Below are 25,503 nucleotides of genomic sequence, written 5' to 3'. Positions count from 1 at the left end.
AATAGTATTATAACATAATATTTTAGATTGTTTTATCGTTAAAATGATAATATTTAGGAAATCTTGTCATAGTATTGAGAAAGCAGTAAAATATTAAATATTAACATTTTTCATCTGTTAGAATATATATTTAAGTTGACCTCAGTGAAGAACTGCTAAGTTGCGAGCGGAGAGGCATGCCCATCTAACCCCATTGCTCCCTTAAGATCTACACCCATGTAACAAAACAAAAGGGTGACAGAAACAGGTTAAAGGAACGACAGCGAGGGGAGAAAGGTTTTATTGTTCCAGCAGCATGGTGAAGAGGTGTGAACGGAGGCTGCAGTCGACGGGTGGCGGGTCAGCGGCATGGTGAAGAGGTGTGAGCAAAGGCTGCAGTCTACGGGTGGCAGGTCAGCGGCGCGGTGAAGAGGTGTGAGCAAAGGCTGCAGTCTACGGGTGGCAGGTCAGCGGCGTGGTGAAGAGGTGTGATCAAAGGCTGCAGTCTACGGGTGGCAGGTCAGCGGCGTGGTGAAGAGGTGTGATCAAAGCTGCAGTCTACGGGTGGCAGGTCAGCGGCGCGGTGGAGAGGTATGAACGCAGGCTGCAGTCGACGGGTAGCGGGTCAGCGGCGTGGTGAAGAGATATGAACGCAGGCTGCAGTCGACGGGTAGCGGGTCAGCGGCGTGGTGAAGAGGTGTGAACGCAGGCTGCAGTCGACGGGTGGCGGGTCAGTGGCGTGGTGAAGAGGTGTGAGTAAAGGCTGCAGTTGACGGGTGGCAGGTCAACGGACGGCGACGAGCAGCAGCGACGCCAGAGGCAGGGCTAGGGTGCTCGCAGCGTGGCCGGCGGCCTGGCCGTTCTTCATCATGATGAAGTCTATCCAGTCCAGGTGATAGTCGACGCGCACGTGCACGCTCGGGGAGTCCACGTGCGCGCAGCCCTGCCCCCACGACACGATGCCCACCTGCGTCTCGTTGCACAGCAGCGGGCCGCCGGTGCCGCCCTGCAAATAGCGATCCTTCCCCAGCGGTTCAGGAACCGAGGTGGCAACCACAATTTGCCATTGGCCATGCCAAGTTATTCAGCTATAGAAAATGTCTTGATGTGTAACATATTAGCCTTCTGTATACGGCAAATGGTGGACTGTTAAAAAAAAAAAATGTGTGCATTGAGTCCACATGCGACATAAGTGAAAATTCTTGCCTATTAGTTATATAAACAAATAATTTACTAATATTTTTCAAAAGAACAAGATATAATAATTGAGAATATTAAGGACGCAGGTATGATCAAAAATGAAATAACTCTTTTCCACATGAATAAATAAATTGTAGATATGTACTTTGAAGAGAAAAATATTCAAAAAAATTGTATCCATTATTTCAAACAAACATTAATTTTAAATCATTCTTGAATTTTGAGCTTGTCAACAAATAGGTTAATTATGCAGCTTAACTAGTTGTCCACTTGGACGTGTGTAGTCTGAGGTAGGTATCCGGCATGTGAAAGTGACAACATGACATACGTTTAGGACATAGCTCAATGATACTTTGTTAAGCTACAGTCACCCACAGCTACACTCCGATCAAGAAATATTCACGCCTCTTAGTTGAGCTTAACATATGTATACACTCGTGGGCACGTAAGTTTAATACGGTGTGTGATTTAAACAAATAATAATTCGTGAGAAATAATTACCCATGTCACATTAAAGTGTAAAAATCATTATACCAGCAGAAATGTATAGTTACATAGCTAAAACAGTACTGACATAACACTGTTTAAGAAAACTGACTTAAACAAGTAATTATAAATAGTATATACATGAAGGAACAATATTTTCTATCGAATATGGCCCCTGACCCGGCGCAAAACAATAAGCTCAAACCACGTTGTGTTTCCTTCCGCCCAAATACTCCCTATAGTCAGTCGGTGTTGCGTCTGACGCAGGCGGGTCCTTGCTAAGCCCAAGAGCGCAAGAGTCAAGAATGCAAGAGCACAATAGAGCAAGAGAGCCAGACCGCAAGAGTGCAGTATGCTGCGTCATTTCTACCTTTGTCTGCTGTCTCCTCTATCGGTTCCCCCACCACGTACCTAACTATTCCCCTTCTCTCCCGGTTCCCCCACCAAATACCTAGCTATTTTCCCTCATGAGATTGTAATTTTCGTAACGCTCTAAAATTTTTATCCCCTCAGCGACGAAGTTTCAATTCAAAAATTTTTGCTTTGAGTCCACGCGCAATAGAAGTATTTCCTTATTATATTACTAGCTTATACCCCGTGGTTACGCTCGTAGCAACTTCAAAATATAGCTGATATTTTTGTGAGTAATTCCAATACTTTTAACTCAAAAATATCACATTACATATCATATATATAACTTTATAAAGTTAACATTTGTAATATTGTAAAATATACCTTTCGAATCGACACACACTGTCCCGCCTGAGGCAGGGTCTGCATGGATGGAATGTGGTTGACACTCATAGCAGCGGTCTGACCTCTCCGAGGGAGAATTCATGAGGAGAGATGAGGCGGGGTATGAATTGTTGGGGGAAATGGGAGTACCTCAAGAAAACCCACATGTAATGGCATCGTCCACCACATTTCCCACTTGCAAAAATCGGGGTTAGACACTACCGGGAATCGAACCCGGGTCGCCTTTGATAACCCCCGCCCCCCTCTAGGAACAAAGGCGGTCATGGTTCGATTTGAATGTTCTAACCACTCAACCATGCCGCATTATACTGGCGTAAAGAAATTTTGATTATATTAAAATTGAATTTAAGTACGCCGATTTAATATCGGTCATTTAAGTGTGTTCGGAGATATATTACCTTGATTAAATCACACATATCCCTTTTTTTCATTATATGAGATAGCATATTTAAAATCTATAAAACATTAGGTTATTTATCTTTAATTTAAATTTGGTTATCCCTGACATTTCCACTTTTATTTAATTAATTAAATGCACCGAATGATTTCAAAATGTCCCCCTTTTTCACTTCATTAAAAACACCTACATCATTATAAGATTTTTGAAGCAATCATACTTTCAGTATTGGGTACTTGCGCAATAGCATAATTTAGCGCTCGCAAACTTGCATATATAGTTTTGAATTGCAACCTCAGCCAAAGAGAACTATGTTTCCTTTACCTAAAAATATTATAAACAAGAATTTTTACTCATGAACTCAACGCACACAGCACACACTTTTTTTTTTTTTTTAACAAGGTGTTTTCAGTTTAATTAACTTATCCGACCAAGATACGATTTCCAGCAGGATTTGAAAACCAATTATTTCGCAAGTGGAAAAGTTTGCGAATGTTTTCGTCAGCCAGTAACGTTTTTTTTCTCTCAGAACTCATGTTGCATCCGTGGCTGTTCATTTGGTTATTGTTCCGTTATGTTTTGGTCATCCCCTAATTGCTCAATGTCGACGAGACATTTAGTCTTGATCTCACAAGTTATGTTGGTTATTTAGTTTTCATGTCGTTGACATTATTTAGGTGTTGTTCCCCCACATCTATCACAAAAGCTCTTTTTTCATTTTATTTTTAAAAAAGTATTTTGCTACCAGATACTTACTAAGCGTTATCTTAACACACCAAGAAGTCCCGCAAATGTTCATTTTTACTACCTGTAGGTAGATATTTGGTGGCAATATTTGTGCATAAACAACCAATGTAACAAAGGGAATTCAGATTGATTTCCAGGCTAAGAAGTCAAATAATGACAATGACAAGAAATACAAAATAAACATTCAATGTGGTACAGAGCCTTATGTACATTAGTAAAATCTTCTCCCACCTCATTATAATAACCAAAAGCATTTGTTTTTGCAGCAACACACTGCACTCAGCCTCTGTTTTTCCCATAACACCTCATTCTAGTTTTCAGAATTATCTCATTAAGCCCTGTACTCCTGTTCTTGCTTGCACCATCTCATTCCTCATCCTGTCTCTCCTCGTAACTGCCAACATACCTACAGCTCGTAAACTGCTAGGCTGCCTAGGAAAATTATGGAGTTTAAATACACAGGAATAAGGCCCCAAGGAATGCCAAGGAGGACATAGGAAGAGCAAATAGTTAAAGGAGTGCATGAGAAAGGAGAAAACTGGAATAGAGAGACGAGGAGGAATGGTGAAGTGTCAAAGAAAGTTGGAGGCACCTTACTTTCCTGACCCGGCCGCAGTCTGGAAACAGTAGACGATGATTATGTTGATGATGATGACACTGAACTTACCTGGCAATTGTTGGAGCCATTGTTGTAGGTACAGAGGTTCTGAAAGTCCACGACCATGATTGTAGCAGCGACCATCCTACGGCACTCTTCCATATCAATAATATCTTTCCTTGCCATCTTCAGTCGGGCATATATTTTATTTACAACGTTCCCCTGTGAGCATGGAAACAGAAAAGTGGGACATTATTCTTGGGTTACCGTAAGTTTTATTTTCGAAATGTTCAACCTCATTACCTTTATTTCGTTAAAAAAAATATTAATATCAACCCTACAATCAGAAATACTTCAAGGTTTCGTTACAAAGTGCAAAAACATTTTGGCTAGTTTATTTCTTAATCTGAACTTCTGGTTGATAGTAAGTTAAACTCGATACAAATGTCTCAGGTTTTTACTAACGGAACACTCGTTACAAGTATTATGATATTTTTTACTATTTCCTATTCTAATACATATTAATACATGCAACCTTTATAGTTTTTAAACTTGTTTATTAAGGACGTGTCAATGAGGCATTATTTTCAGTTAAAGCCTTTTTTATTTAGTGGCAATCAAGAAAATCTATTCTAATAACCAAACCATTCAAGGTAAAATGTGTATAGGTACATTGGATTAAATGATCAAAACATCTATTTTGAAATGTATGTTAATGTTTAAAAACACTAAAAAAAATTTAAAAAATTAGTTTCAGCATCAATCGGAAACTTTTAGACGGATTTTGATGTATTGCTTTTATTATAAAAGTATTTGGTTAACTAAAACACTGAACAGTAAATATAATTAGATAATTCCATCCCTGAATGAGTAATGAAGTGTAGTAATTGTTTTAAGAATAATAATTATATCTGCGAAGCTTATTAAGCATAAGAAAAAAATGGCTATCAATAATAAAAATACCAACGCTACCAACCAAAATTGTACCATTTTGCAAAATTTTAACTCTACAGAGTGTAAAATGAAAAGTATGGATTAAAAAATTAATAATTACGAATATATTATAACTAGAGCTAAAAAAATAAAAAATAACAACTTACATGATAAGTTTCATATAAGTATTTTTATTAATTAAATTAGGTTTTTAAGGGAATGAAAAAGGTTATTTTTATTTTATTAGATAATTTTATTCCAGAAACTAATAAGGTTATATTTAAAATGCTTGGGAAGAAAAATGAAAAAATATAATTTTATCATTTTACCATTTTGAGTGATACGATACCACAGAGGGTATAAATGGGGTTAGCTTGTTTTTATGAAAAAAAAAACTGCATACTTTAGAATTTAATGATTTTTGTCTTATGAAATTAAGAATAAACTTAAAGCATACATAGAAACGACGTGTATGTTTTCAATATTTCAGAAACCGATATTTAAGAGGGGAAAAGCAGTTAATTTTTTTTATTATTATTTAAAATCTAATCTGTAAAACAAATCATACTAGGGTTAAGAAACTGAGCACGAATAAGATATGAGTTACCTTTCATGGTTTATATTTTCTCGAAATTCAACTGCAAAGTTGGTGAAAAGGGGTAAGTTAGATTTTTTATTTTATAAAATCATTATTCCCAAAGAAAATCAGGCGAGATGTAAGAAACTGACCATGAATGACTTAAATAATTAATAACATATGGTGCACTTACATTTTTTTAAAATTCGACCCCTAAGGAAGTAAAAGAGGGTGAAGATAGTTTCTATATCATTTAATTATATCTCCAAGCCAATTAAACGGGATTTAAGAAATTTAACAAGAATATCGCACATTATGTGATTTTTTAGCATATATTTATTACCTTTTCTACCATTTTTATATTTCCGTTCGCATTTGAATAAAACTATTAGCATGTAATATATTCAAAATGTTTTTATCATACAAAATATACAAACTCTGTTTTACTATTTGCCGTAATTATACTTCGAAAGGGGTAAAAAATTTTTGTAAAAATGGTTTTACATGAACATATTTTCTACAGATACAATCAAACATAATATAAGATACTGATAGTTATTAACAAAATACCTTAAACTACCCCCTCTTATTCAATGCTTTCCGAAATAAAACCACTAGCGTTGGAATAGGAATATATATTTTAAAGAGAAAAAATATTTATTATATATATAGATCCATATAATCAATAGAGGAAAATTAAACTTAAATTTAATGAAATGTTTATTCTTATAAATATTTTGGTTTTCCCATCTGCTTTTAAAAATGGAATGAAATTAGATATCAAAATATATATATTTTTTTAAATATATAATTCTGAAAGTATAAGAAAGCATCCCAGCAGGAAAAAAGAAGGGTGTAAGTGTTACACAGTTATTATGTCACACTCACTCGTGAAAATATGGAAAAATAAAAATATATTAAAACCCTTAAAATCAAAATATTATGTTTTACTTAGGTTATCTTGGTATTACGTGTGTAACTATATTTGCCCGATCTCAAAGCTTTTAACATATGCTACTTATAATGAACGCTTTTCTCATATACATATATAAGTGCAGTTATGGATTTGAGATAGTATATACAATAATAATTAACTGAAATAAAACACGATATGTTTTAAAACTTGTGTTCTGTATTTCAATACTTCGATATAATTACGTGAGCTGTTTATGTATTCAAACTTCAGCTAGAGTTAAGTTAATCAACACACGCATTACAATAATATATATTATTACTTACTTAATTACTCCTTGAACATTGATTATTTACACGCAAGTCGACCCATTGAGAAGTTAATATAAAATTTGCGTTCATCCTGATAATACATACGTATAAATCAGCCTCAAATGTACACGCAGTTTACGGGGATAAATTGTACTCGGGGTAACTCAGGGATAGGGTAGACGAAGCTCTGGTATTACAGAAAGACAACTCGCTGTGTAGAAAAAATATACAACTACAACTCTGTAGAATTTTCGATGACTGTAACGATGTTCTCCTCCATCAGGTTAGGCTGCAAATTGCTATAAAGGGTTTGTCTCACCCATGACGACATATGTAAAAACTGCTCTGCTTGGACTGGAGTCTTGAAACACACGAATGCGGACATGGACCCACGTGGATGTGCTATGGAAGCGACTGTGACTACCTAGGGCTGTGGGAAGAAAACATACTTCCTCAAGTTATACTTCCAGCATAGCTACATGAACTCACGGTTTCCACGCAAATTCATGTCCCCAGTGCGGAGTCCCTGTATCAGCAGGGCCGGCCCTCACACGGGAGACGTCTTGAACGAGCAGAAAACCAAGCTCAGAACTTTCCATTCTCCCTTTCTCGCCTAAAACTATCCTCTTTCTTCCGCCGAACAACGAGAAACTATGCTACGAAGAACGATGGAAGAACCTCGTCTTCCCACCTGGCCGACTGGAAGACTGTGTTATAATGTGCACTGGTGCAAACCATAGCAGGATACGGAAAACAGAATCTTTAAGTAGGATATACAAAGACGAAATAAATCCCAAAATAAATAATATATTATCTGATATGTATTTAACTTTGGATTGTCCCACATGTGCAATCTCAATACTTAAACACATGGAAAAGTTATGTAGTTCAACATATTTACAGATAAAATACACATATGGCACTGAAACAATAATTAAGTAAACATGTAAACATACCCTAATGTTTACAAGGGGTAAAAATTTTAGGAGTTGTGTGTAATTAATACTAATCATAACTACTTTTTTACTATTCATTTAATACATGGGATGATAAATTTCATACCTGAAATAATATATAGAATTATTCTTGGTATTGTAATATCAAAAGTAAATGAAAGTTTAAGTGTTAAAATTGGCATAATCTTAATTAAGATGAAATAGGCGTGTGTCTCACAATAATTGTTTGAATTGGCTATTTCATGAAAATAGGTAGGTGTTATTTCATCAAGGTAAAATATATTCTCTTTTACATTAAAACTGGAGTTATAAAATCGAACACTTAACCGTAACCACAAATAAACAGGAATAAGATATTATTTATGTCAAAAAATAATAATTTTTTGCTATGAATAAAATTTTAACTATACTTATAGTAGTATATAATAGCCGGAGCTGGCCCAGGCTTCAGGCTGTGGTGCCGGTGCCGGTGTCCGCCATCTTGGATTGTGACGTCACGACGGCAAAAATTCCTCAAAATTCCTCAAAAATGACTCAAAATGACTCAAAATTTCCCGTTTTGAGGAAAAATTTCCCCGTTTTCGAGGGAAAAATTCCCGTTTCGAGGGAAAATTAGGATTTCGAAATACCACAAATGTCTTTTGCCTTAGAAAGAACACAAATTCCTAAAATAGGCTTAAGCATCCTTAACTCAAGCCTCAGTTAAGCCATTTCTAGGAATAAGGATATCATGGCAGCCATCTTGGATTCTGACGCCACGGCGGCCATCTTGGACGAGCGTAACGTGACAATGTGCGTAATGTGACACTTTTTCGTGCGTGCAGCCGGCGTAACGGGACACAGCGTAACGTGACATAACGTAACGGGACAAGTAGATCACGGCGGCCAATTTGGATCCGCCATCTTGGATCCGCCATTTTGGATGACGTAATTGTGTGTTCTCGAAAATTCCGGCGATGTGTTTTCCGCCATTTTGAATCATGACGTCACTGTTGCAATTATCGTTATGGTCGCCATCTTTAACTTTTTTATTTATTATCTGATTTTAATGCTAGAGATTCGGGAAAAAATTTAAAATTCATAAAAAAATTAAATAATTAAATAATAAAAAATCCTTTAAAACCACCGTTGCACTTTTCGTGACGGCTGCCATCTTGTCTTCATCCGCTGGAGATCACCATCTTGTTTTCGTCCGCTAGAGTGCGCCGATGGCATGTTAGTTTAATTATCTGGTCACCACACCTATGACCTTGAACTTTGACCTTGACCTTGAACTTTGACCTAGGCCTTGAACCTTGACCTTGAAATTTGACCTTGACCTTGAACTTTGACCTTGACCTTGAAATTTGACCTTGACCTTGAAATTTGACCTTGACCTTGAACTTTGACCTTGACCTTGAAATTTGACTTTGTCCCTGAAATTTGACTTTGTCCTTGTCGACCATCATGGATCCGACATTTTATGTTCAGTACATGCTACCAGAGGATACCACCTGCCGGAGTACGCCATCTTGTGTGTGTACTTGTATTATAGAGTACAGTTCCATCTGGATTATTTTATTCTAACCCGCTACAGTGCAGTAATCATTTATTACGGAGGTGCCCCCCGCCATCTTGAAATTTGACCACCATCTTGAAATCATGTAATAATGTAGCTAGAAAAGCGGGAAAAAATCCAAAATTCTTCAAACAAATCACTCATTAACTTACATATCGATTCGATCCGCTCCAGTCCTTGGTTCGATCCCTGAATGATGCAAAACATTTAATTTTATGAAAAAATAATAACTTCAATAAGCCACGTTCAACATTCTTAAAGAGACTTTAAAACCTCTACTACCATCATCCTATAAGCCATCAAGACCACCATATTGAAAATTCGTAATAATTAAACTAAAAATTCAGGAAAAAGTTAAAAATTCATTAAATAAATTTGCAAACAATATACTGATTAATTAGGTCGTCTAAAGTCCTTGGAACGATCCTGGACGAAGCTAAAATAAATTTAATTTAAATACCAGAAAAGCGTAAGGTTCGAGAAATAAAACACCACAAAGTCGTTTACAAACATAATATTTATTACACAATTTCTATCCTACTACAGAATCACTTGCGAAAGCCAGCAAACTTATAAACATTTAGCTTTGCATAGACGTGCAACGACTACTTCTTAGCTCCAAATGGCTCCAAATGCTCCAAACGGCCTCCAAATGGCTCCAAAAGCTCCAACAGCCTCCAAATGCTTAACACAGTTCCAAATGGCTCCAAATTCTCCAAACGGCCTCCAAATGCTTGACAGCACCAAATGTTTCCAGCAGCTCCAAATGCTCCAAATGCTTGACAGCTCCAAATGCTTCAAAAGGCTCCAAATGCTCCAAATGCTCCAAACGGCCTCCAAATGGCTCCAACAGCTCCAACAGCTCCAACAGCCTCCAAATGCTTGACAGCTCCAAATGTTTCCAGCAGCTCCAAATGCTCCAAATGGCTCCAACAGCCTCCAATGCTTAACACAGCTCTAAATGGCTCCAAATGCTCCAAACGGCCTCCAAATGCTTGACAGCCCCAAATGTCTCCAGCAGCTCCAAATGCTCCAACAGCTCCAAAAAAAAGGCTCCAAATGCTCCAACAGCCTCCAAATGCTTAACACAGCTCCAAATGGCTCCAAATGCTTGACAGCTCCAAATGCATAACACAGCTCCAAATGGCTCCAAATGCTCCAAACGGCCTCTAAATGCTTGACAGCTCCAAATGTCTCCAGCAGCTCCAAATGCTCCAACAGCTCCAAAAAAAGGCTCCAAATGCTCCAACAGCCTCCAAATGGCTCCAACAGCCTCCAAATGCTTAACACAGCTCTAAATGGCTCCAACAGCCTCCAAATGCTTAACACAGCTCTAAATGGCTCCAAATGATCCAAACGGCCTCCAAATTCTTGACAGCTACAAATGTCTCCAGCAGCTCCAAATGCTCCAACAGCTCCAAAAAAAAGGCTCCAAATGCTCCAACAGCCTCCAAATGCTTAACACAGCTCCAAATGGCTCCAAATGCTTGACAGCTCCAAATGCATAACACAGCTCCAAATGGCTCCAAATGCTCCAAACAGCCTCTAAATGCTTGACAGCTCCAAATGTCTCCAGCAGCTCCAAATGCTCCAACAGCTCCAAAAAAAAGGCTCCAAATGCTCCAACAGCCTCCAAATGCTTAACACAGCTCCAAATGGCTCCAAATGCTTGGCAGCTCCAAATGCTTCAAAAGGCTCCAAATGCTCCAAATGGCTCCAACAGCTCCAAAAGACTCCAAATGCTTCAAAAGGCTCCAATTGCTCCAAGAGCTCCATCTTCAATTGGTTCCAACTGATTCCTATTACTTTTATCGAACTTGGCATGATTACTAACATGTCTTTATCAGTATACATTTTGACTGGCAGTGGGAACGTTTTTTACACCTTTAAGTTATAAGTTTTATTTAGAAATCAGATTTCGATAAATGATAGCTTCCATCTGGAAAGAAAATATATTAATTTATCTTCAAGTTTATTCACATACATTTAATTTAATCCATTATTGTATGTAGCCAGCTTCCCTCAGTTCTTTGAGTATGAAGGATATTTCTTTAATGTTCGAATAGTTTCCTGCACAAAGCGATCCATGTAGTAGTCGTAGCCTGTTAACCAATATGTTAGGATCTTCCCATGAGGTATAATCAATCTCTTCTGCTGCCTTCATCATCCTTGCATGTTTATAATAAATATTATCTCTGGTGTCTATCGTTTTAACACCAACCACAATGTCACTTTCGTCATCTTGCCAGTGATTATCACAAGCTTGATCAGAATAATTTATTTTATTACGTCGTTTCCATCGTTTTGGTCTCAAACCACCATCACAGTCTTCGCTCTTGCATGCTTTTGGTGCTTCAGTACAGTACTCAATCATGTCAGCCTCAGATGTGTCACCACAATCTTCAATCATGCCAGCTTCTGATGTGTCACCACAGTCTTCAATCATGTCAGCACCACAAACTTGATCAGGATAATTTATTTTATTACGTCGTTTCCATCGTTTTGGTCTCAGGACACCTCCACATTCTTCGATCTTGGCAGCTTTAGGTGTTTCATCATAGTCTATGTCTTTGTCAACAGCCTCAGAGTCACTGTAACAATCACTGTAGAAGGAATCGTCTTCACCCAATTTACCGTAATAATTCGATGTTGATGATGTCGAAGTGTCTTCATCGTCTTCATGCTTCCTTTTTAGGAGTCCATCATTTTTACAAAGTAGGAAAGATCTACTTGAATTCGGCTGGAATATATTCTCACTTTTCACGTTAAGGATTCTTCCATTGTCTTCATTCTTCCGTAAATCATCAACCTCCTTCAATTTAAGTTCTTTGTCGAGATCGGAAGAGCCAAGAAGATTATTGTGATAATGCAGATCACTCTTCCTTAGGCTAGTAGATTCATCGTTGTCCTCTTGCTTGTACGCAGGCTTGGCGCTACAAGTTCTGCCATGTCTTTTTAGGCTCTCTCTCCGCGTAAACGACTTGCTACATCGAACACAACTTATCATATTGCGCAGAGGATTTTTAACACAGTCATTCTTCTCGTGTTGTCTTTTATTCTTTCTCAAGATAAACTCTTTACTGCAAAACTTACACCTATGTTCTTTCGATACAGCGTCAGATCCCAAATCGGAATTCATATTAGTTACTGAGACTAATGCCAGATACCAATTGAGTGTTTTAAATTAAATCCAATACTTAAATAGAAATTTTTTCATATTTCATCAGCGAGAATTAATATATCTCATGCAGAAGTACTTTATGCATGTAGTTCTGCTTTTCAACAACAGATGTCGCCACATGTTGCTTGCAGGTAAATAATATTTAGTTATTTTATGCGGGATGCGGGATGCTCACTAACGATCGCAAAAGAAGGATGGCTTCGTTAGACTCCAAGGAAAAGGAAGTTCGTCTTGCATGTTGGTGCTCCACAGATGTCTCATGGCGTAATATTAATTTGACTGAGTAATGATATTTGTTAATTCCACCTGATAAAAATATTGCAAGTTTTGATTTAGTAGCAGAAATTATCGAATTAAATGTAACTCCAAATAAAATGACATGTCTCATTAGAACAAAAAAAATCCATGCAGAGAGCGGTTTCTCAGAATAGTCAGGAGCACTCGGTGAAAACCATCAGATGTATAGTCAGGAATAATCAGAAAAACTTGGAGAAAGCCATCAATATAATAACAGGAATGATTACAAGAACACGGAGAAAACTACCATAATATTGTCAAGAATAATCAGGAGCACACTGAGAAAACCACCATAGTATTAACAATAATAATCGGAAGCACACGGAGAAAACCATCATAATATTGACCAGATTAATCGGAAGCACACGGAGAAAACCGCCACAAGTTTTCTTTGATATCATAAAATTTCAGAAAAAAATAAATAATAAAAATAAATAAATAAAAAATTTAAAAAAATGAAATAAAAAATACATAAAATTCTGGCTTGTCCTAGAACTATATCTTTGCTCAACAATGAGAAGTTCACAAGCTAGCAGAATCTATTTATGTATTTTTTTATTTCATTTTTTTAAATTTTTTATTTATTTATTTTTATTATTTATTTTTTTCTGAAATTTTATGATATCAAAGAAAACTTGTGGCGGTTTTCTCCGTGTGCTTCCGATTAATCTGGTCAATATTATGATGGTTTTCTCCGTGTGCTTCCGATTATTATTGTTAATATTATGGTGGTTTTCTCAGTGTGCTCCTGATTATTCTTGACAATATTATGGTAGTTTTCTCCGTGTTCTTGTAATCATTCCTGTTATTATATTGATGGCTTTCTCCAAGTTTTTCTGATTATTCCTGACTATACATCTGATGGTTTTCACCGAGTGCTCCTGACTATTCTGAGAAACCGCTCTCTGCATGGATTTTTTTTGTTCTAATGAGACATGTCATTTTATTTGGAGTTACATTTAATTCGATAATTTCTGCTACTAAATCAAAACTTGCAATATTTTTATCAGGTGGAATTAACAAATATCATTACTCAGTCAAATTAATATTACGCCATGAGACATCTGTGGAGCACCAACATGCAAGACGAACTTCCTTTTCCTTGGAGTCTAACGAAGCCATCCTTCTTTTGCGATCGTTAGTGAGCATCCCGCATCCCGCATAAAATAACTAAATATTATTTACCTGCAAGCAACATGTGGCGACATCTGTTGTTGAAAAGCAGAACTACATGCATAAAGTACTTTTGCATGAGATATATTAATTCTCGCTGATGAAATATGAAAAAATTTCTATTTAAGTATTGGATTTAATTTAAAACACTCAATTGGTATCTGGCATTAGTCTCAGTAACTAATATGAATTCCGATTTGGGATCTGACGCTGTATCGAAAGAACATAGGTGTAAGTTTTGCAGTAAATAGTTTATCTTGAGAAAGAATAAAAGACAACACGAGAAGAATGACTGTGTTAAAAATCCTCTGCGCAATATGATAAGTTGTGTTCGATGTAGCAAGTCGTTTACGTGGAGAGAGAGCCTAAAAAGACATGGCAGAACTTGTAGCGCCAAGCCTGCGTACAAGCAAGAGGACAACGATGAATCTACTAGCCTAAGGAAGAGTGATCTGCATTATCACAATAATCTTCTTGGCTCTTCCGATCTCGACAAAGAACTTAAATTGAAGGAGGTTGATGATTTACGGAAGAATGAAGACAATGGAAGAATCCTTAACGTGAAAAGTGAGAATATATTCCAGCCGAATTCAAGTAGATCTTTCCTACTTTGTAAAAATGATGGACTCCTAAAAAGGAAGCATGAAGACGATGAAGACACTTCGACATCATCAACATCGAATTATTACGGTAAATTGGGTGAAGACGATTCCTTCTACAGTGATTGTTACAGTGACTCTGAGGCTGTTGACAAAGACATAGACTATGATGAAACACCTAAAGCTGCCAAGATCGAAGAATGTGGAGGTGTCCTGAGACCAAAACGATGGAAACGACGTAATAAAATAAATTATCCTGATCAAGTTTGTGGTGCTGACATGATTGAAGACTGTGGTGACACATCAGAAGCTGGCATGATTGAAGATTGTGGTGACACATCTGAGGCTGACATGATTGAGTACTGTACTGAAGCACCAAAAGCATGCAAGAGCGAAGACTGTGATGGTGGTTTGAGACCAAAACGATGGAAACGACGTAATAAAATAAATTATTCTGATCAAGCTTGTGATAATCACTGGCAAGATGACGAAAGTGACATTGTGGTTGGTGTTAAAACGATAGACACCAGAGATAATATTTATTATAAACATGCAAGGATGATGAAGGCAGCAGAAGAGATTGATTATACCTCATGGGAAGATCCTAACATATTGGTTAACAGGCTACGACTACTACATGGATCGCTTTGTGCAGGAAACTATTCGAACATTAAAGAAATATCCTTCATACTCAAAGAACTGAGGGAAGCTGGCTACATACAATAATGGATTAAATTAAATGTATGTGAATAAACTTGAAGATAAATTAATATATTTTCTTTCCAGATGGAAGCTATCATTTATCGAAATCTGATTTCTAAATAAAACTTATAACTTAAAGGTGTAAAAAACGTTCCCACTGCCAGTCAAAATGTATACTGATAAAGACATGTTAGTAATCATGCCAAGTTCGATAAAAGTAATAGGAATCAGTTGGAACCAATTGAAGATGGAGCTCTTGGAGCAATTGGAGCCTTTTGAAGCATTTGGAGTCTTTTGGAGCTGTTGGAGCCATTTGGAGCATTTGGAGCCTTTTGAAGCATTTGGAGCTGCCAAGCATTTGGAGCCATTTGGAGCTGTGTTAAGCATTTGGAGGCTGTTGGAGCATTTGGAGCCTTTTTTTTGGAGCTGTTGGAGCATTTGGAGCTGCTGGAGACATTTGGAGCTGTCAAGCATTTGGAGCCATTTGGAGCTGTGTTAAGCATTTGGAGGCTGTTGGAGCATTTGGAGCCTTTTTTTTTGGAGCTGTTGGAGCATTTGGAGCTGCTGGAGACATTTGGAGCTGTCAAGCATTTGGAGGCCGTTTGGATCATTTGGAGCCATTTAGAGCTGTGTTAAGCATTTGGAGGCTGTTGGAGCCATTTGGAGCATTTGGAGCTGCTGGAAACATTTGGAGCTGTCAAGCATTTGGAGGCTGTTGGAGCTGTTGGAGCCATTTGGAGGCTGTTGGAGCATTTGGAGCCTTTTTTTGGAGCTGTTGGAGCATTTGGAGCTGCTGGAGACATTTGGAGCTGTCAAGCATTTAGAGGCCGTTTGGAGCATTTGGAGCCATTTGGAGCTGTGTTATGCATTTGGAGCTGTCAAGCATTTGGAGCCATTTGGAGCTGTGTTAAGCATTTGGAGGCTGTTGGAGTATTTGGAGCCTTTTTTTTGGAGCTGTTGGAGCATTTGGAGCTGCTGGAGACATTTGGAGCTGTCAAGCATTTGGAGGCCGTTTGGAGCATTTGGAGCCATTTAGAGCTGTGTTAAGCATTGGAGGCTGTTGGAGCCATTTGGAGCATTTGGAGCTGCTGGAAACATTTGGAGCTGTCAAGCATTTGGAGGCTGTTGGAGCTGTTGGAGCTGTTGGAGCCATTTGGAGGCCGTTTGGAGCATTTGGAGCATTTGGAGCCTTTTGAAGCATTTGGAGCTGTCAAGCATTTGGAGCATTTGGAGCTGCTGGAAACATTTGGTGCTGTCAAGCATTTGGAGGCCGTTTGGAGAATTTGGAGCCATTTGGAACTGTGTTAAGCATTTGGAGGCTGTTGGAGCTTTTGGAGCCATTTGGAGGCCGTTTGGAGCATTTGGAGCCATTTGGAGCTAAGAAGTAGTCGTTGCACGTCTATGCAAAGATAATTTTTATAAGTTTGCTGGCTTTCGCAAGTGATTCTGTAGCAGGATAGAAATTGTGTAATAAATATTATGTTTGTAAACGACTTTGTGGTGTTTTATTTCTCGAACCTTACGCTTTTCTGGTATTTAAATTAAATTTATTTTAGCTTCGTCCAGGATCGTTTCAAGGACTTTAGACGACCTAATTAATCAGTATATTGTTTGCAAATTTATTTAATGAATTTTTAACTTTTTCCTGAATTTTTAGTTTAATTATTACGAATTTTCAATATGGTGGTCTTGATGGCTTATAGGATGATGGTAGTAGAGGTTTTAAAGTCTCTTTAAGAATGTTGAACGTGGCTTATTGAAGTTATTATTTTTTCATAAAATTAAATGTTTTGCATCATTCAGGGATCGAACCAAGGACTGGAGCGGATCGAATCGATATGTAAGTTAATGAGTGATTTTTTTGAAGAATTTTGGATTTTTTCCCGCTTTTCTAGCTACATTATTACATGATTTCAAGATGGTGGTCAAATTTCAAGATGGCGGGGGGCACCTCCGTAATAAATGATTACTGCACTGTAGCGGGTTAGAATAAAATAATCCAGATGGAACTGTACTCTATAATACAAGTAGACACACAAGATGGCGTACTCAGGCAGGTGGTATCCTCTGGTAGCATGTACTGAACATAAAATGTCGGATCCATGATGGTCGACAAGGACAAAGTCAAATTTCAGGGACAAAGTCAAATTTCAAGGTCAAGGTCAAAGTTCAAGGTCAAGGTCAAATTTCAAGGTCAAGGTCAAATTTCAAGGTCAAGGTCAAAGTTCAAGGTCAAGGTCAAATTTCAAGGTCAAGGTTCAAGGCCTAGGTCAAAGTTCAAGGTCAAGGTCAAAGTTCAAGGTCAAGGTCAAAGTTCAAGGTCATAGGTGTGGTGACCAGATAATTAAACTAACATGCCATCGGCGCACTCTAGCGGACGTAAACAAGATGGTGATCTCCAGCGGATGAAGACAAGATGGCAGCCGTCACGAAAAGTGCAACGATGGTTTTAAAGGATTTTTTATTATTTAATTATTTAATTTTTTTATGAATTTTAAATTTTTTCCCGAATCTCTAGCATTAAAATCAGATAATAAATAAAAAAGTTAAAGATGGCGACCATAACGATAATTGCAACGGTGACGTCATGATTCAAAATGGCGGAAAACACATCGCAGGAATTTTCGAGAACACACAATTACGTCATCCAAAATGGCGGATCCAAGATGGCGGATCCAAAATGGCCGCCGTGATCTACTTGTCCCGTTACGTTATGTCACGTTACGCTGTGTCCCGTTACGCCGGCTGCACGCACGAAAAAGTGTCACATTACGCACATTGTCACGTTACGCTCGTCCAAGATGGCCGCCGTGGCGTCAGAATCCAAGATGGCTGCCATGATATCCTTATTCCTAGAAATGGCTTAACTGAGGCTTGAGTTAAGGATGCTTAAGCCTATTTTAGGAATTTGTGTTCTTTCTAAGGCAAAAGACATTTGTGGTATTTCGAAATCCTAATTTTCCCTCGAAACGGGAATTTTTCCCTCGAAAACGGGGAAATTTTTCCTTAAAACGGGAAATTTTGAGTCATTTTGAGTCATTTTTGAGGAATTTTGAGGAATTTTTGCCGTCGTGACGTCACAATCCAAGATGGCGGACACCGGCACCGGCACCACAGCCTGAAGCCTGGGCCAGCTCCGGCTATTATACTACTACTACTTATATATAATAATTTATTGATTTATAAAATATATATTGAATTGTTTACATAATTTTCTTACAATTTTAAAATATCAGCAACACCCGTAATTGCGTGAGCGAAGCCGCGGCTGTTTAGGATGCATTTATATAAGGTTTAATTTAAAAGTGAATTTTTATATATAGGTACCTTAGGGTAAGTAATTTAGTAAAATGTCGATTTTGTATTTACATAAATAAATCACAAACAATTAGCAAAAGAGAGAGTTTTATAACAGTAATAAAATAGAAAACATTTTTTTAAATAAGACAATAGTTAGTCAAGCTATTGTTTTCTAAAAAAAAGAATTCAATACCTGCTATGAAAAAACGATGTTCAAAAAAAGAAAAAACTATTAGTCAGTTTTCTGCAAGATTGAGTCCAGTAAAGTTTTTATTTCTTATATTTTGCAATTGAACTTGACTTAGAGTTCTATAAAAAAGCTAATAAGTTTATTTTCACACTTTGTAATATGTTACTGCATTTTTTTTTCATTTTTATACTCTTTTATTTTTAGACTTACATATGCCTAACAATAAAAGCTTTGGTATTTTTAACCTTTTTGCACCACTTATATAATTATTGATCATGTTCTCTCCTATTCATAAGAAGTCAGACAATCAATTTTTTTATCCTGAATAACTATCTACATCATGTCTACTCTCTAGAAGTTTCTTTTCTATGTTTCCTCTGCTGGTCAATCATTACAATTCTAAATGTGTAATCGTATTTTCTATTTTTTTTTGTTGTCGTTTAGCTATGAAATTAGCAATAAAAACCTCTAAGAGTGATAAACCGTCTTAAGTATTTACAAATTGTGCCAAGTTATTACATAAATTTACAGTATCAAGCTCATTTCACGGGTATAGTTATTTGAAAAGGCTGTGTTTAATGAAACAAACATATTTAAACGAAATTAAATCCAAACACTGAATGAAGTTACCGGTAAAATTGCCTTGAAAGCTGAAACTTTCAGTTTCTGTAGTCATTCATGTAGGGTAGGGTGGGGTTATTTAAATCAAGGGGCTATTCGGATCAAAATAAGCTTATGGCCTGCTGGGCCTAGATCCTGATGCACCAGCAACGTCACATTCGAGCTTGCGTTTTAGAAGGAATATGTTGAAATATGTTCTGAGGAATTATTTTTATTGCGCTATTTAGAAGCCTTCTAAACTGCATTTGAATCTGTACAGGTAAGTGGTACTTTCCCTTGTTTTATACTCATGTAATTTTCTCTATACTGAATATAAGGTTTGTCGTAAAAATAAGTATTTCCTCAAAGTTTCTCTCTTCAGTGGTTACAGCGCCATTCTTTCTACGCATGCTTATGATACAACTTGCGCGATCTGTTGATTTTTGGAGGAACTACTAGACCTTTTCGAAGAGTAATCACAAGGGGCTATTTGAATCATTTTTATAGGGGCTATTTGGATCAGCGTTGTTCGGAAATGGCACGACATCTTTATCGAGTTTGCGCTGCAGTTTGTTATTTTTCGTGGAAGAATTAGTTTAAGCAGTTTACAGATAGCCACTGTGGCTCTACAAATTTTATACATTTCTTCGAAAACATTACCTACATCGCGAACTGCGCTGAGTGAAGTGTGTCTATCAGTGTTTTGTGTGTTTTTAATGATGCTGTTTTGACCTAGGATTACGTGAATAAATTTTTTTATGTTTTTAATATCTGAATACACATATTTAGGTTAAAATAATTCCAACGAAATTCAGAGCTATTTGTAAAAAATGAAGGTGGGGGAAAAGGTTTTTAATTTTTAAATGGGTTAAGTTTATACGTGCGTGTAAGTCATTAAATTAGTTTTGTTTGCTTTTACCATGCTATAATTTAATGTGCGATACTTTTGGACTCGTTAATAGCACTTGAAAAACAATATTCAGAACTTTTATCAAAGATTAAAGTGATTAATTAAAAACTTTTTAAAAAAATGCAAATTTGTTCTTCCAGTTTTAACTTGCAAGCATGGCTTTACTAGAAGAGGTATGGATACTCGCATTGACCCTACCTACAAACGCTGTAGAATTTGCCTCCTTACTAAGTGATTTAGTTTCTGGTAATAACCCTAAATGCTAATAGTGTCCAGACCTGCTTTTCTAAGACTGTATGCTGACCTGTAACATAAAATTACCAAAAGCTGGAAAAAATGGTTTGTTTTCCAATTTTTTTCAGATGGTGAGAAAATATAAATCGAAGGATGTGTATTTGAAGTGGAAAGAAGAAGATATGAATCAGGCCGTAGCAAGCACACTACAAGGACATCTGAGTTTACGTGCAGCATCTGATCATTTCAATGTTCCATTCACCACACTTCAGCGACGAGTTTCACAGGGTAAGGACAAAGCTGCCAGGGGCGAAGAAAGTACCCACATCAGACCCAAGGCTATTGGACATCCAACAATTCTTTCAGATGCACAAGAAAGGGATCTTGTAGAGAGATTGAAATCTTTGAGTAATCGTGGTTTTGGCCTCACCCCAATATATGTGCGCAAAGCAGTTTTCCAATTTTCAAAAATTAATAACATTACTGTTCCTTGGAGTGACGAAGTGAAAATGGCCGGTAAAGACTGGGTAATGGGATTCATGAGTCGCCACAAAGATAGCATTGCCCTAAGAAAACCTGAAGGTCTATCAAAAGCACGAGCAATGGGAATGAATAAGCAGGCAGTTGTCAATTTTTTATGAATTGTTGAAATAAGTTCAAACCAGTAATGGGTTTCAGGCCCAGCCTCAATCCATTTATAATATTAATGAAAGTGGTTTCCCTATGAGCAACAAACCAGCTAAAATAATCAGTGAAAAGGGACAAAGAGAAGTAACTTCACTGACAAGTTTGGAAAGAGGCGAGAATGTTACTGTGGTTGCATGCTGTAGTGCCAGCAAGGCTTTCATTCCTCCGCTTGTAATCTATAAAGGACAAAGGATGCGTGAAGAATACAAACAAGGCTTTCCACCAAGTACCCAGGTTACTATGTCTGAATCAGGGTACATCAATGAAGATCTGTTCATCGCCTGGCTTGAACATTTTGAAAACATTCGTGTCAAAGGAAAATGTTTGCTTATTATAGATGGCCACATCTCCCACCATTCAATCGGGTGTCTAAAGTTTTGCACAGAACATCAAATTGAGCTTCTTTGCCTACCACCTCACACCACTCATATACTACAACCACTCGACAGAACTTTCTTCAAGCGATTGAAGATATTTTATCACCAAGAAGCTACTTCCTTCATTCATACCAATCCCACAGCATCGATTACAAAATTTGTTTTTCGTTGTATTTTTAATAATGCCTGGAGGAAGGTTGCCACTGTAGGCTGTGCAGTTAAAAGATTTGAGTGCACTGGACTGTATCCTTACAATCCTAACCGAATACTCGACCACAAGTTCCTACCTTCAGAAACTTTTGGCCCTGAACAAAATGAAGCTCCTTCATCCTCCAATCCAGGACCATTAAACACAACAGCAGGCCCTTCCAATGAAACACCCATTCCTTCCAGTTCAAACATACAATCTCACCAATTGACTTGCTCTAAAATCAAATTTTCAGAAGTTTTGCCATCTCCAGTTAAAATGGCGCCAAAGAAGAGAAAAATTAACAACAAAAAGAATACTTCACATCATCTAACATCACCCGAAAATATGAAGGAAAGGAAGGAAGGAGCGAAGAGAAAACTGTTGTTGGAAGAAAAAATAAATAAAAGAAAATCACGAACATCAGAAGCACCAGCGACATGGCAAGAAAAGGTTAAAAAAAAATATGTGAGGAAAATCTGTAATGATTCCAGTGACTCAAGTGATGTCCCATTTTCAGAAGACGAAGAAAACACACCATGTGGTTTCTGTGGAGTCCGGTATTATGACACCAACACTCAGAAGAAGGGAGAGTGGGTACAATGTCAAGAGTGCAACATTTGGTATCATGAACACTGCGTAGGAGCTAGTGGACAAAAACAATTTAACTGTGGAAAATGTGATTAAAATACACATAACAAATTAATAATTGTACGATCATGAGTGTTTAAATCCATTTTGATAGTTGTGTAAATATTTAAATTTCATTTTAAATTTCTGTAACCATTTATATTGTAATATTATATAAGTTTTTAGGGGGAACATTCTGATCCAATTAGCCCCACTTCCTGATCCGATTCACCCCTCCTTTTCAGAAAAGTGCATTTTTTACGTGGCAATCTGTTTTGTGGTGTGTTTAAAGTTATATGGCATTTTTCAAATCTTATATTGTATTTTCTTGTTAAGAACACATAGAAGCACTGTAATTTCAGTGCCTAACTAAAAATAATTAGATAGAAGTTTTGCAATTTGAGTCAAAAGTTGAAATGATTCAAATAGCCCCACCCTACCCCTATACTTTTTTGAATGCATGTGTTATGTATTTAAATATCCTAGTGGTATCCCGTGGTTTCACCAGCAGTTTAACAGTTAAATTTAACTAAAAAGCTTGTCAAGTGCTAGTCGGATCACGCTCCAAGAGTTCCATACCACCACAATATGCATGCAGTTTCATATATATATATGTGTTTGTGTGTGTGTGTGTGTATTTAAAACCAATTCCTGGTTTATTTTGTTACAGGAACCCTTTTTTTAGCCTGGATGAAAATATATAGTTCGTGAAAACTGGTTAGAACAAACCTTTACATCAAATGCTCGACAGTCGTGTTTGAATGACGTTTCAGTGACGTTGATCATCCCACAGGAACAGCCAATATTTTTCAGCACAAAAAAGCCTATGTGTTATTACAGCGTGAAGAAGTAACAAACATACACACTCACAAACTTTCGCAAACGCTAGGCAAAACGTGACGGACGCACTAAATGATAGCGCGTTTAATTCAAGGCAACGCCATCTATTGACCTAGTTCAGAACTGAACTGTTACAAGCGTCGTTAGTTAGCTAGCCACCGCGAGCTCCACTAACCGGACGGGTTTCACCAAGGAGAAGGATAGGAAGTTGCCAGACCTTACTATATGAATGTGTGGTGGACATAGAGAAATGACACTCACTCACTGTTTATATGTCTATGAGCTATGATTTTCTGTTATAAAAATAAATGTACTCCTTTTTCACTCGTTTATGAATTGAATTTTACAGAAATATGTGGCCAATGTGTTGAGCCAGGTTATGGGCCAGCTGTATGCCAAATCTCATACAAATCCGTTCAGCGGTTTGGGCGTCGATGAGTAACAAACATACACATTCACTCACAAACTTTCGCATATTTTATATAAGTGTGGTTTACGATTGTTCCTAGCAAGTTATTTTTAAGCTCGTAAACATACTTTTAGCATCAGCTAATGTGCAACTATGGTTCCTTTTGCAAACAAGAGTGAATTAAAATTTTAAAGATACCCAATTCATCATGGAACAGTTCCCCCATTGGCATAAGTCGGCCAACTCGCAGCAAGTAGTTTCGGCATGAGCCAGCATGCTCACCGTGCAGCCCGCGGCATTGGTGGATCCCCAGCCGACCACAGTGCAGCTGTGTCGCACGAACTGGTTCACCTCCGACCACTGGGATAGCATCATAGGCACATGCTTTGCGCTTCTGTCCCACGGCTCTCTCACCTGCATCGAGAAAACACACAAGCGTTCACTCTGTCCATGCTGAGGTGTCACTTATTGACAGGTGTTTCAGTGAACGTGTGTGGATAGTAAGTCACCAAAGAAGCCTAATTAATGTATACTATTTGAAATAATTATTTTCTACGTTTAAAATAATGTAAAAATTGTAGACCTATTGAGTGCTTAACTTTAAAAATAAAATATAAATATATTGCTTTTTTAATAACACACTATTTGAGTTAATTAATCCACCTTTTAAGATATTCTTACAAGAAGAATAAATTGTATTGTTTAACTGTAACTACAATTTGACACGGAAAAACGAGAACTTTGGAAAACACATAAAAACAGAATACATGCAACGACACAAAAGTTTATTTACAGTAATTGAACAATGATAACAATCAAAATGATCAATTTCTGATAATAACGTCCTGAGGTGCGTAGTGGCAGCCATGTCTTCACGACGCGGCCAAGGGCACCGGATGAACTGTAACAAAGAATTGAATACGAAATTCGTGGCATCTCAGCTGAGATGTTGCAGTGATCATTGGAAATCAGAACAACAGATTAGAAGAATGTTTTCATAGAAAAGGATGCCATATGCAGGACATTATTTTAGAAATTGTTAATTTGGATTGTTGTTTTTTTTTTTAAAGGCAAGTTATAATGGTTAAATTGCCGTCAATAATTGTTTGTGTCGTTGCATGTATTCTATTTTTATTCGTTTGCCAAAAGTTCCCGTTTTTCTGTGTGACCTTGTATTTCGGTTTAAAGGAACCCATAATTTAAATGTAATCTAAAAGAATTATTTCAATTATCTTCAAAACTATATAATACAGTGCCTAGTAGAATAGATCAGGGGTGAAGGGAAAGTATCCTAGAGTATTACGATTGTTAAAAAATGTTATGAAAATTGGGTTTATACAGAATGAGACTATGTCCTTTCTCATGCGAAAATTAATCTAGTATCTTCTTGGTACCCCTACTCAAGTAGTCAGGTTTGCAATTCTCAAATGCACACTGCGAGTAGGTGAAAAGTAGGAGTGACGACGAATCCTCCAGCCGGTGGCCCGAATTCACAGATATTGTCCACAACCCGTGAGCGCTGAACACAAACTATCGTCATTTCACAAGCACCCCAGACGCGAGGCTATGTCAAGTGTGGAGAGTGCCCGTGGACGGTTCCATTTAACCATTTCATTAATTGTGCCAGTGGTTGTAGCTTTGTGCATAGAAAGCTTAAAATGTTTGGTATTGTCCGAAATTTGTAATTTACCTAAAGAATGTCCTTTACCCTGCCAAAAACTTTCCCCATATTCTCAAATACTAACGACAAGTCACAGACGGATGATCGACTGCACC

General features: G+C 37.3%; 1 protein-coding gene across 1 annotated transcript in view; it reads right to left on the bottom strand.

The window, feature by feature from the left end:
* Window positions 1–264: 264 nt before the first annotated feature.
* Window positions 265–25,503, bottom strand: part of LOC134530079 (plasminogen-like) — a 71,279-nt gene continuing 46,040 nt past the window's right edge. The window contains exons 5-7 of the mRNA XM_063364660.1: window positions 24,010–24,141; window positions 4,233–4,385; window positions 265–985 (exon numbers count right to left, since the gene is read on the bottom strand). Coding sequence (XP_063220730.1) covers window positions 764–985; window positions 4,233–4,385; window positions 24,010–24,141 — 507 coding nt within the window. The 3' untranslated portion in view covers window positions 265–763. The remainder of the gene's footprint in view (window positions 986–4,232; window positions 4,386–24,009; window positions 24,142–25,503) is intronic.

Source organism: Bacillus rossius, chromosome 1, assembly GCF_032445375.1.
Source record: "Bacillus rossius redtenbacheri isolate Brsri chromosome 1, Brsri_v3, whole genome shotgun sequence".
Taxonomy (NCBI): domain Eukaryota; kingdom Metazoa; phylum Arthropoda; class Insecta; order Phasmatodea; family Bacillidae; genus Bacillus; species Bacillus rossius.
Note: the sequence above shows the minus strand (reverse complement) of the source record. Positions and strands in the feature narration are given on the sequence as shown.